General features: G+C 35.9%; 1 protein-coding gene across 1 annotated transcript in view; it reads left to right on the top strand.

The window, feature by feature from the left end:
* cntnap2a (contactin associated protein 2a) overlaps positions 1-11,095 on the top strand; it is a 279,945-nt gene extending 268,850 nt beyond the window's left edge. Inside the window, exons 22-24 of the mRNA XM_057322754.1 lie at positions 6,578-6,808; positions 8,130-8,201; positions 8,418-11,095. Of these exons, the coding sequence (XP_057178737.1) occupies positions 6,578-6,808; positions 8,130-8,201; positions 8,418-8,617 (503 nt within the window). The 3' untranslated portion in view covers positions 8,618-11,095. The remainder of the gene's footprint in view (positions 1-6,577; positions 6,809-8,129; positions 8,202-8,417) is intronic.
* Positions 11,096-14,253: the final 3,158 nt, after the last annotated feature.

Here is a 14,253-nt window from a genome sequence, read left to right as displayed (position 1 = left end):
CTTTCTAATGTAAATCAGTCCCTCTAGGGCGCAGTCTGCTATAAATCTGTAGGTTATCCACAGCTTTAATCTTCAGCGTTTGAGGGGGCTTCTCATAATTGATACTTAATGACTTTGTGGCAAAACTGACTTGAGGGAATCTGTCATTTATTGAAGCAATAATATTAGATGTATGATGCTGTATGCCGAAATACTATAATGGCAAATACATTTGACAGGCAGAGCTCATAGTGAACGTTTCAAAACATATTTTAAATGTTGTAAGACATTATTGTTTCCTTCACACTAAAGGCTCCCTTTTGTACATGGTAAAAATGTACACTTAAAAATTTCTGTAGAAATCACAGTCTTACTGGCTGCAGGTCTTTACCAAAATACAAAACTATAAAATAACAGCCTCATGCAAAGCATTCTGGAAACCAAAATAACAGGAAATCGTATTGTAATGTTACTTTACAAAAAATGTTTGATGGTATTTTACTGGTTCCCCAGCTGCCGGAATACCTTTCTCGTATTTTTTTACAATGTAGCAGAATACATATTTGGATAATGTTTGGGATCACATGATCTTGAATCATATCTTGGCTTTGAAAGGAGTGGTATGGAAAACAAAAGTGTAAAACAGATCTCGATTAAGTCCGTCTGGACATCAAAGCCCCGTTGAACAGATGATGTCATTGGCTATTCCATGAACATTACACAGCTCTGGGCACAGTCATCGTCCAGCAGGGCTGCATCGTGGTTTACTGACATCACCAGCGATCCAGATCCAGGCAATACTGAGATCCAGTTTCCAGGTGTTCCAGGATATGAATGTGTGTGGAACGGCAGAGAGGCTGCAGTCTGTGAGCATCCAGCCCCAGCTGCAGACATACACACACGCAAGCGCAGACAGAACGCCGAAGAATCTGCGGCGTGGAGCATTCATTTGACAGAGAAGAGGGCAGATATTTGGAAGGACGTATATCTGAGAGCAAGCGTTTGCCGGACGAGGTAATATTTGTTTGTGTACGGCAGTATTAAGGATGCTGATGTTGTGTCAGTGTTTTAAGGGTGTTTATATATTTTGAAGATAACCTTCCTGACACACGTATGTACTTGATATTAGAGTGGTCAGTGTGATTGCTTGCGGTCATTTACTTTGAACTGTTGTGCAGATTTCTGCATTGTGCTTTAGTGCGTGTGTGTGTTATGCAGGTGATGTGCAGTAGTTAATGTTTCTCTATGGCAAATAGAAAATAGCAAGCAAATACAGAAGAAAACGCAACTATCTGTTCTAACTCACCCATTCGTCTTTTTCTTTCAAATTATACTTAACACATCTTTATTTATTCAATTTTATTCTGCCCTTTGTGTGGCTGTGTGTCCTGGTTAAACTCAGTGCCTTTGGTGCATGTTTCAGATGCTGTTTTCATGCGCTGCCCGACAGGTGTTGCTGTGTCTGTTAGCACATGGGTCATCATGCAGCAAGATCTGATGGTCGACCCCTCCCCCTTATCTTACCCATTCTGCAAATAGACCATCCCAAGAGAGAGGGAGAGAGAGAGATGAATAGAGAAAGAAATTTGAAGATTGCCATAAGGACAGAGAGATGCATCAGCCCTGTGATGTGTTTGTGGTCAGCGTGTCGTTGAAATTCACATTATCACTTTTTCTACACGGTCGATCTCCCACGTCCCTCTGTCACACAGCTTCCATTTGTTACCATGGAAACCCTTTCATCCCTCCCCTTCTCTCCATCTTCCCAGCCCATCCATCAAAAGACAGTCCTCAGTCCCTAATTTCCCCCCTCTGTCCCTGCACGCTTCACACAGTCTCTCTCTCCCCGGCAATAATGGTGTCTACCAGGCTAGCGGTGTTTACCTTATTGCTTCTGAATAATTCATCACATTGTTTAGCAGCTCGGAAACAAAAGAGCTGTTAAAGGAATTCAGAGCTATTCAAATAGCAGTTTCACTGGAGTTAAACAATTCTTTGTGTAACTTGGCCTGTGGAATATTGTTAAAGAATATTTGGTGGGCTTTACTGTCTGGAATCAGTTCATTGCTATTCTTGACAAGCGTAAGTTAAAGAAATTTAGGGTTTCCACTCTCAGTCATGTTAAAAATCTGTAACCGGCGTGGACAGCAGTTGGCTACAGGTGTTGGGTGCAATGCAGCATCTGTTTTAAAAGAAACTCACAGTCGGAGAGTCATGCACATTTTTACTCCATTTAAGTTGCGTAATGCAAAAAAATGTTAAGCGCTAAATTTGTGTTTGTGTAAACACTGTTGTTTGTGGGTTGCTGTGGATGCCTTTGTTTGTATGCCTTTCACCACACATCACAGACGTGCACTGAGAAGGTAATGCTGCCTGGTGGAGTTTGAGTAAAGACCTAAGCTGCGTTCCATTTGATAGGGTTTCTACGCACGGGATATCTGTTGAAGTGGACTTCATTGACAAAAAAACGCTTAATTGGAATGCCCTGCAACGTCATCAAAGCAAGGCAATGGCTAAATAAATGTTATAACTTTACTTTTAAATTTAAAAGAAATATACATAAACATAACACACATTATGTATCTAATCAATATAATATTAACTTTTGTTTATGCTTGTATTTATTATTTGACTGATGCAGCTTTGGTTATTTGAAACTCTACTGTTATGCAATATAAAATACATTTTAATTTGGTCAACTATATGTGAGTGTTCTTAATCCATGGTCGCGTCGGTCTCATCTCGCTTTTTCCCTATCTGGTGCAGCCGTAAACATTCCTGAAGTAAACAACATTACATAATAAAAAAGAACTGCTGCTGCTTACCACTTTTACATTAGTTTGTGTAATAATAGCAAAACGGATGAACCCTTACACGCATCTGAAAACTACTTTTTAATTTCACAAAAAAATATAAATACAAATAAATACATTCATCATCTCGAGTGTGTAGCCCCATAATAACAATGCTACAAAAAGTCAAATAACATATTAACGTGACGCAAACCACAGATTTTAATATAATTAACAATGATTAAATAAACTTTCAAAATGTACAAAAGGCATACGTAAACTCGTCCGTTGTGTTTCTGACTCTTGACGCTGCGCACAATGTCAGTTGGGTGATTTTCCACTTCCGGCGAAGTGATGTATTGATGCTCCCTGATTCCCTACTACGTTCGCAGTGCCCTTCGAACTGAACATGTTCGATCCCTTCGGATTGGAATCTCACTTAAGACGGCAGAACACCCTGTAAAGTCCACTTCGCAGTCCACTTACGGCCAAATGGAACGCACCTCTACAGTAGGTGGGGGGAGACATATGGACCACCACTAGCAGGTCATCCTACTGTAACCTTTTTTCATGTCAGACAGACCTTGATCTTGAATCTGATTAAACCTATAGCAATGCACTATACTAAAAGCATCATGTGCCTTCTGAGACCAACAGGATAAAGACAGCAAGATGTAATTATCTTAATTTTATCCTCGTTCCATTCCCAACATTAAACAAAACAGTGATTTACATGCTTTCTTAGTTTGCCAGATGATTTTAGCTTTATAGAAACAGGACATTACCATTTAACAAGTCCAAATTAGCAATTTCTGTATTTTGTTCTTGGAACTCTGACTCAAATACAAAAACAATTTTGCAGCAGTGTTTTTTTCTTGTCTGCGTTGGTCTCAATAGAAAAGGAGATTGACTGATTTTTCCCGCTTGCCTTTAATATCACATTTTCATCAAGGGGATAAAACCTTGTAATGAAAATCCCCTTTGCACTAAACAAGTGATAATGTTGTGCAAATATTGCTGCGCAGCCCTGGCAATCAGTGCATCATGAAGGGTTCGGCGAGGGAGAAGTCTCAAGAGCGTTCCACCTGAATTTACAACAGCGATCAGTCAGTTCTCATGAATATTCCAGCCACGTTTCATGGCGTGTCATGTGTAATATTTCATACACGCATGAACCAGATTCCTCAAAGGTTGATCAGGTGCTCAGTATCCCTTTGTTGTCGTAATACTTGTACTGTAAAGAAAACGATTTAGATCTGAATGTGACAAGAGTCATTTTTCAAACCCAACTTAACCTGATTCACTGAAATGCCTCTCTGATTTAATATTGTATTATTTAAACAAAGGCAGTATCACATTTTGTAAGGTAATTAACCTCGGAGATAGATCAGAGATTTTGTTTCCTTATTATTGCAGTCGCTGCACATGAAAAACAGACCCACGAGGCGGATCAGATTTTCTGTATTGGAATTAATGGGCGTCTTACTAGAAAATGAACAAGTGTTCTGTCTGGCTCGGTGCCAGTGAGCGTGCGAGATGAACACACGTTCATGAGGATGTTATCACTTTTCCTTTCTTTCTGAGATTTTATCAGTGAGATTGACTGTATAGATGTGTGGAAGACATGGGTAAAAAGTCTTATTGAGGCTTATTGATTTCAAAACGTCTATCATACTGAATATGTTCATGTTTGTGGTCTATTAGTAGGTTTATTCTGGATTAGCGACTCTTTGTTGAATGCAGAGACTAGTTCTCTGACCGTATAGCAGTCCTGGAGAACATTGATGTTGGGGTTTGATTTAGGAGATAATGGATTAAACAGCTGTCAGTTTGCGGACTGTATTTATTTTGCATGTGGAAGACATTGATAGCTCAATGATAGTACCAACCACTCTGACAGGCCAGTTTAATTGAGAGATAGAGGGGTAAAAGCCAGTTCAACTGAGGGATGGAGTGGTAAAAGTGTATCATCTTTAACAAGATGATGTTGGAGATAAATGAAGAATCTGTTTATATTTTTTATGAATGAAATGGCGAGGTTATGAAGATTATAGGGCACAGCGAGGGAAATTTCTGTTACTTTGTGCATATTCACACGTGAGATTTGCCAGTATTTTGTTTCACCTTGAGATAGAAAAAATCAGCTTTGGCTCCCTTAGTTTAAATTGAATTGGCCATGTCCCACTGGATGCTGATTTAGAATTTGAATTAAAATGACAGAAAAAAAATCATTTTAATTGTATTAATGCAAATTTCTTTTTTACATTTGTATTAGTTTTGCATTTTCAACACAGCATCAATTTCAATAGTCCAACACAACAAAATGTGCAAGAATTCTGAATATGTTTTCTTGTAACTGTAACTTTTTGGCTTTGGCTTATTACAAACCATAGTCTATATTTCATTATAATTTACGATATAGGCCTAATAATGCAAATAAATGTATAAATTAAATGCAAATTTCTGTTTGTGGCAGTTTAAACATTGATTATGTGTGTCTAAAACAGCTTATATGTAGGCCTATTAACATTTAACAAATTAGGGGGCAAAATTTAAGGGCAAATTAGAAACTGCAATTTGTTGAATTTTATTTTTTATGCTCTAGTTTATTTAGAAATGACATGTCGTGTAATATTATTAATAGTAGTAGACGTATATTATAATTGTTAGCAACATTTTATTTTATTTCGAAAATTAATTGTCATTTTAAAATAATTACAATTCATTATGTCACAAACAACTGCCCTACAAAGCCAAAAGACCTTAACTCGCTTGAGTGTGGAACTGAGAAAAATGACTTTAAATATTTGTGTTCGTTTTTTCGATGTTACTGTTAAGACACCCATTATTTTTTCGTAAAAACAACTAAATTGACACAAGATACTAATGCACATGATAAAAGAGGTCTTGAATGTCCCAAAAATATGAATAACTCGTTTTCAACCAAAAATGATTTTACGGCCCTTTGCCTTTGCACGGCAGTATAGCTACTGTATGACAAACCACCATTCTTAGTATTTTGAAACCAGACGTTTTGAATCTGAGAACTCGGCCTCAAAAATCAACATTTCTTTAAACTTACTTCGTATGCACCACATAAAGCTTCCTTTGTATTTACTTGCTGTTGTGTGTTTTCAAAGTGCTTTATTTTTTGGAATGCTTTACTGCAGAGTTTGTAGTGTGTACTTTACCCGAGGCTGTGGTGAGAGAATGTCGCAGTTAGCTCACACTGCAGCTTCTTTAAAGAGGCCGAGTCTGTGATGTGCAGCAGTCAGATTCTCTTGCGTGTGATCAGTGGATACCTGCTGCTGCATTCCAGAGATGCCAAGATATCTAGGTGTGCCTGGAAAAAAGAAATAGTAGAAGAGAACCACTGCAAAATAGTGCATTATGCACGAGGACTGGATTTGTGTTTGGGTTTAAATATCACGTATAAAGATCTGTTTGGGCTTTCATAGCTGTACAGTAATTTTACCACAGTAACGCACTTTGGACACTCCACCTAACACCGTGCCCATAAGAACACCATGTAAAAATGATGTTTTTTCTCAAACACATTGATCCCCTCAGGAGTTTAATAATACTGTGCCATCGTAATGCCCTTCTCTGAATGTACATTATACATGAACGTGCATTGATCTTGTCCTCTGCCTTCAATGAAACAGAATACATTTCCCGGAACAATGCTTGGATCAGTTTTCGGAATATCTTCTATTTCTGGCTGATGTACCAAACATTTAGATGCATGTTATTCTCTTGCGCTTACTGTAACTTTGGGTGCCTGTTTGTCTCGCTTCTCCCTGCAGAAACCGGTCACATCGACCCAGTGATAATAGAAAAATACAACACCCCGGGGTTCGTAGGCTGCCTATCTAGAGTGCGGTTCAACGGCATTGCTCCTTTGAAGGCTGCCCTCAGGTCCCGTGGTTCTGCGCCCGTCACACACCAGGGTAAACTTGTGGAATCCAACTGCGGAGCGTCACCCCTCACCATCCCGCCCATGTCTGCTGCAACTGACCCGTGGCACCTAGATGCAGGTGGGCACATTTACAAAACATCACCAAATATCTACTTTGCTCTGAAGTGGGTGTTCTTTGTACTGTTACCGTTCCAGCAGTATATATCAGTACTGCAGTATTTCCCTGTAGTGCAGTAAAACAGCAGGGACATTTCATTTCTAATACCGGCTTATTGATTTCACCACCCTTTTTAAAGCAAGGCATTAAACTGCCCAAATAGATGTGTCCCCTGTAAGTCCCTTTGCAGAAAACTACCTCTTAACTGCTCCAGTTATTGGATTCCTTTCAGTTTGATTTAAAGATGCTATACAAACACTGAATAAAACTCAATACAGTACTTTTTAGATTCTGCCATGTGTTTTCCCATTAGACTAGTTAGTTAGGGAGTAAACAGACCTTCAATTTTCTTTAATGTGAGACCTAGTGCAGGACATTACTGTTACCCTGCCGTTCTGTGAATGGTCAATGTCCACTTAGTGGACAAAATGAGTTCTGTACAACACAATGCACTTAAGCTGAATTGCAATAGCACATCAGATTAAAGGAGGAGTTCACCTTGAAAATGAAAATTCTGTCATTATTGACATGCCCTCTTGTCATTTCAAACCTCTATGTCTTTCTTTCTTCTACAGAACACAAAAGAAGATTTTTTGAAAAATGTTGGTAACAGAACAGCACAGCCCCCCCATTCTCTTCTTGCATTGGTTACAATAGAAGTGAATGGGGGGCTATTAACAACATTCTTCAAAATATCTTCTTTTGTGTTCTACGGAAGGAAGGAAGTCGTACAGGTTTGAAATGACAAGAGGGTGAGTAAATGATGACAGAATTTTCATTTCAAGGTGAACTACTAACTTTAAATTTCAATTGGTGTGTGTGTGTGCAAGGGGGTGAAAGACAGAGGGAATGTCCCATCAGATCCTTAAACTTCAAATTATATATTTTTAATTTTGCTAGACAGTTCTTTATGAGCTTATTGTTGGAAAAAGCAATAAAGTATGAACATTAAGCATTAGCAAGATGCCAGTTTGCTACTTTCTATAGCTAGTATGAGGCAGATGGTGTTTATAATTTATATGCAGGGGATGTTCTCATTCCAGAAAGCTTTTTATTGAACAAAATATGCCCTTGAATACAAGATTAGACTTTTATTGTAATAGAGGCTGTAATTTTTGTTTTGTTTACTGGCAATTCTGTGTAGTGCTTGTCCTCTATCACACCTTCAAGAATTGTTTCAAGACTGCAGGAATTGATTTGCCTTGTAAATGTTATGTTGAAGGAAATTTTGCATATTACAAAAGGCTAGTATGAAATAACCTAATAAAAAAATCTCCTGTAGGTGCGGATTTCCCCTTCAATGAGGAAAGAGTCATACCAGATGGGGTTAATAGAAATTCAGCTATAATAGGAGGTAAGATTTGAGACACACAGGTCAGCATTTACCTTTACTACCAACAGACATTTTTTTATAAGATTTAAGATTATAAGGTTGTATTTGTTAACATTAGTTAATGCATTAGCTGACATGATCTACAATATTTATTATTTTTTCTTCTTTGCTGTATACTTCTATACAGTATAATTTAACAACATATCAACTGTGGCAAATGTATTCTTCACCTTGCAGGAATCATTGCAGTTGTGATCTTCACTATTCTCTGTACCCTGGTTTTTCTGATCCGGTACATGTTCCGCCATAAAGGCACCTACCACACCAACGAGGCCAAGGGAGGCGAGTCGTCCGAGTCTGCCGACGCGGCCATTATCGGCACTGACACCAATTTCACAGAGACCATCGATGAAAGCAAGAAGGAATGGTTCATCTAATGTGCCGGCTCTGATCTGACACGAGGAGCTGGCTTATATAAACTTTTTCAGAATCTTTTTTTGATTATCAGATCTAACGTTTTTGAATCAAGCTCATCACCAGTTTGAGAAACTGTTCTGTACATAGTGACTGGCTGGTCTCTTTTTATTGTGTTTTTAAGTGAGTAATCTCTGGATTACATGTTAATAAAGGATTTCACCATGTGTTCTTTTTTTAACAGATACATGATTGTTTGCCAATATCCTTTGTTTTAATGAAAGTTTTGCCTAGCACTGTTTTTTTTGTTGTTAATCTTACAAAACATCCTTGTGTGGAAATTGTTTTCGACAGACTGTATATTCAGAATGCTCTATGTGAATATGTTTATCTCATTCATTGCACAAATGACAGATATTTAATTTCAAATGACATTATATTATATATCATCAGTATTATTACACTGAGAGGAAAAAATTGAAGCATGCATCAATAATTGGGTCGATTCAACTCTTTCTATTTGCCTAAAGCCTTTGGTTTATTGTTCGTTGCCAAACTCCTCTCGGTCTTAAGCATTTGTTTTACTGAAGGCTTTATCATGGCATAAGGATATTATTTTGAGATATCATTATTGTTTATTATTCAGTTATGCAGGTTGTGTGGTCAAAGCATTGGCATAGTGGTATCTGGCAGTTTAACACCCAAACATGTATCATCAGCATTTGTTATGGCAGATGAAGAGGGTGGGGCTACTCACACCTAATCAAATTAATTCAAGGTGCCTTTAAGATTCAGCCAATCAGCTTTCTGTTTGTTATTTTATCCAATACTTCAAATGAAAAATCCCAACAAATCATGTAGAGATGTATTGACACACCTGTCTGAGCATAGACTGAAAGTTCATAGGATTAGCAGAGTGTTTTACAAATGTTCTTCCTGAAACCTTTGATTTTGCATACATGCTACAATATTTGAAGCATTTATTAAACATGTGCACTTGTGTTTACGTTAAAGATGGGCATTTTGTCAAACTGCTGTTGACATGTCAAAAAAAAATTCATTATGGTTTTGTATATTATTATTTACTTTCGAATATAAAATGTGAAATAAAAGTTAATTTACCTGAAGATTATGAATCTTCTCAGACTGGTCTTAAAATTGATTATAGAAAACTGATATTTAGAAGTGATGTTTATTTGTGATATTGAGGTATTGCCTATAAGATCTCCGTCAAGACACAGATCATTAATATTCTCTCAAAGAAAGGTTAGGCACTCATCGGCACTTGATGTGGTTGTGAATGAGTTTACCAGATCTAAAACTTATTCTGATGCACACATATATCCAGATGAATAATAAGGTGTTATTGAAAATTCATGTTTTATGTTTAAATATACTGTATATGATTAGAAGGTTTGGATCTGAAGTGTTCACAATCAGATTACGGACAAACATACCTTAACATGAAGTTGACTTTGGTATTTAGATTTACATTTTAAGCAAATGTACTTTTTGGGGACGTTTGGGGGTAATGAAGGATAGCAGATTCATGAGAATGTACGTTTTGATGTTTCCATATTTGATCTTGAACAGTTTTATATTTTAATATACAATTCTTCATCCCTTATTAACATTAAGAATTTCGATATTGTTAATTGTAGGTTTAGTCAGTTAACATTCACAATAAATGAAATATATATATTTTTATGATGATATTTTGTAGATGACATAGCCCTTCATTGTGTCTCATGTGTATTAGGGAAAGCCTAAATATTCAAAATGTTTTATGGACCTGTAGAGAAAATGATGTGAATGTTCCTTGTGCTGGAGACAGATAAAGCATTGACAAACTGAGTTGTCACAACATTACTTCTTTTTTGTTTTTTTGTTTTACCTTATCAGTATTCATTTATGGCAAGGTTGATTTCACTTTGTGAAGGTGAAGTAATGTTTTCCTATTGATTGTTTTCTTTTCATGACAAAAGGTTTCTTGTAATTTTTATGCACAGTTAGCTGCCTCTCAATAGGCATATGTATAGAGCTTTTATTAAATATAAATACAGTTTTTGACCACAACAATTAAAGAAATCTTTTAAAGAAAGTAAGAGTGATAAATGTAAACAATATATTTACTCTTCAGTATCCCATAATATGATTGCATTCTGCTTGTGTATTAAACTTATTCTTTCAACGGCAGCATGACCACTGTATGTGAAATTACTGTACTTACTGTACTTTAAACTGTTGTGCAATAGGCTATCACAATTGTATTTACTCTTGGGGACATATTTTTTACCTTTTGTTATGATGTTGACAAGTCAGGAATGATAGTACAATACTTTTTTATATTGATAGCAACACAGTTCTCAACTGGCTGTTTAACGTGAGATATTTGTACTGACCTCTTTTCATCCATCTCATTGTTGTGAGAGGCCTGAATGCAAAATAAGAGAATTCTTCATCAGTGTGGCTTTTCTTATGGGAAGGGAATAAAAAGTATAGATTGAATGCTTGTCATGTAGTTTATTGGATAACAGTCTGCATCAGGTAAAAAGTCTGATTTTATAAAGATTGTGTTATTTACACACATGTAATGCTACAATATTTTTTAATTGATGCCTCTGCAGAAATATTTATTGCTAGTTATACAATGTAGAAAGCAAAACTGTCTCATTTTGTAAACTTTAGAGACAGACACTTTGATGTCAAACAATGCCTGGTTCTGTTTTATAGTCGGTAATGGCACTTGTGGAAACTTGTGGCTCATTTATTTTGATTGTGGTTACTCTTAACAATATTGCTTAAGAAAATGTTCTCAAACTGCTGCATTGTGATTATGATCACTAAAGCTTTTCTAATCCATGTAAAACTCAATACTGCCACTTTGTGGTGAATAGTTGCAAACAACATACTGGAATCACCGTTACCGGCAAATGTTGGAATCTTTCTTAATGACGACCTTTACATCTAAACATATAATGCGTAATATAGCTAATATAATTAAATTAACTTAGTGATGTCTTTGTGTTAATAACGCATTGCGTAGCGCTACCAGCTGGCGGCAGGAAGTGTGTCACCAGCAAATATGTTAAATAGTCACAAGACATGTGAAAACATGCCGCTATATTTGTGTGAACTAGTCCTTTAAACTTTCGAGGGCTGTATCAGAGTATCAAAAAATCAAGTGTGTGCGTGCGTGTTCTGCACAGTGGCTGATTGGCATTTTTTTATTGCTCAGGTTTATTAGTCTGATGCTATAGGCAAACAACAAAAAATGTTAATATATACTGTTTTTGTTATGATTGTAACTAGTTATATGCATCATTGCCTCTTAAGGACAATTAATACGTTATTAAATGAGTGTAGTCATAGTTCATACATGTCTCAAATGAACACTGCTGATATTTTAGTAGAGAAAAAATCTTTAAAAAAACAGGCCCAGAAAATAGGACCTCCATGATGCAATCATATTGGAGTTTACCAGTCTACCACATGAGATCTTTGCAGCCCATGCTAGAATTTAGACCTTGCTATGTCTCAAATAAACAGGGGTAATGCTATCTGACAGCTGAGAAAGTTATTGTCAGATACCGTTCCCTCTGTGTTCCATAGGAGTCAGTTTATACGTGTATTACACTCACTGAAAAAAAAATGATTATGTGCCTTAGTAGATTTTATGAAAAGAAATTATTAAAATATACTTAATATAATTATGTTTCTGTTTTTAACAAAAAAATTGAGTTAAAATAATGTAAAAAAAATGTTAAGATTTTATTATGTTTAACCCATTTAAATTGGTCAAATTAAGTTTACTAATTTATTTTGTGTTGAGACTACATAAATAATTTTTGTAGATAACTACCTTGGCAGTTGATCTGTAGTTCCCAGCATGCTTTGTATCTGACTGCATTAGGAGATTCATTTTCCAGATTAACTGTAATTTTAAGTGTTTTTCAGTAAAAAGAAAAACTTGTTCGTGTTTTTTTGTTGTTGTTGTTGATTTATCTTTGAGATTTAGGAGAGTTTTGGTATTATTTTTAAGTTTGTGTTTTTTAAGTTGTTACCATTGTTCTGAGGAGCGGTACTTGTGCCTATAGGCTGAGGGAGGCACGATATTAGTCATGAAGTTATTAAGAAATAACTGTGCTAATGTCAGTACAAAGTATCTTCTTACCACCAGTCTCTTCTTACTTGACCATCTATGTTGTAAAAAAATAGTATATCTCAATATGAAAATAAGTGATTCTTGAAGTTTGAGTTAGACACATGTTTTTATTTACTTTTGATATTTTAACAAAAACTAAATGTATTTAATAAGTAGAATTTACATTATTCTGGTTATACTTGAATTATAGCAGCAAATTTTACTTTTAAAAAATTAGTGCAAATAGTTACGAGGATTTACTTGTAGTAAATTCTACAAGTTATTTTGCAGCATTTTCAGTGCTGCTGACCTTTTACCCTTAAACAAGTGGGTTCTGAGTTTTCAGCCTTTTATAGCTAAATTTGAGCATCATAGATGAGGGGACGTATTTTGACAACTGAAACTGTTAATGTCACATAAGGTTCCCCTGTGTTTAAAGAGAAAAAATACTCAGTAAACCAGACCCAGAACCTCCATGATGCAGTTACACCAGTAATCTCAGTCTATGCGCAAGTTTTCTATTTTAAAACGGGAAATAAAAATGCATTATGGATGTGACAAAAAAGGACACAGTTTTTGAGAGACTACATACTGTGAATTAAAATGCCCAAACCAGAAGCAATAATACCTAACAAATGGAGGAGGGATGCCTCTTCATAGAACATTAAATAGTTACATTACATGTATTTTAATTTAATAAGAATCATGTACTAAATATAAAAAAATAGTATTTCAACCACCAAATGTTGACATCTGTTCCATCAGTATAATAAAAGCTTTTGGTAAAATCTGTATTTTTTATGGTAAGGTTGACATTTGCATGGAACAGCTCACCTGCTTTATAGGACGTCTCTCTGTACTTCCCATCCATTCTGTTATGGGAAGACATAACTCGAGGGAGATGTTTGTTCATATAGCCAAAGGTTTTTTGTACTACGAAAGACTTTTCCTATCATGTCAGGTGTTAATGAAATAGTCTAAAACATTCTGTCATTTTTTATTAAAAAAAACAGTTTTAGTAAAATAATTCATATTTTGTTGTCATATTTTAATTAATTGTGTAAGGCCTGACTGCAATGTAATCTATTAAAGGGATAGTTCACCCAAAAATATAAATTCTGTCATCATTTACTCACCTTCGACTTCAAATCTGTATAAATGTCTTTGTTCTGATGAACACAGAGAAAGATATTTGGAAGAATGCTTATAACCAAACAGTTCTTGGACGCCATTGACTTCCATAGAAGGAAAATGTACTTTTTTTGTTCTGTTGAACGCAAAAGATGATATTTTAAAGAATGTAGGACAGCAAACAGTTCTGTGGCACTTTTGACTACCATTGACATTTTACCTACTATGGTAGTCAATGGGGTCGAAGAACTGTTTGGTTGCCAGCATTCGTCAAATTATCTTTCTCTGTGTTCAACCAAACAAAGAAATTTATATAGGTTTGGAACAACTAGAGAGTGATTAATTTATGACAGAATTTTCATTTTTGGGTGAACTATCCCTTTA

The sequence above is a fragment of the Triplophysa rosa genome, linkage group LG23 (assembly GCF_024868665.1).
Source record: "Triplophysa rosa linkage group LG23, Trosa_1v2, whole genome shotgun sequence".
In the NCBI taxonomy this organism is placed as follows: Eukaryota; Metazoa; Chordata; class Actinopteri; order Cypriniformes; family Nemacheilidae; genus Triplophysa; species Triplophysa rosa.
This window is presented reverse-complemented; position numbering and strand designations above follow the sequence as displayed.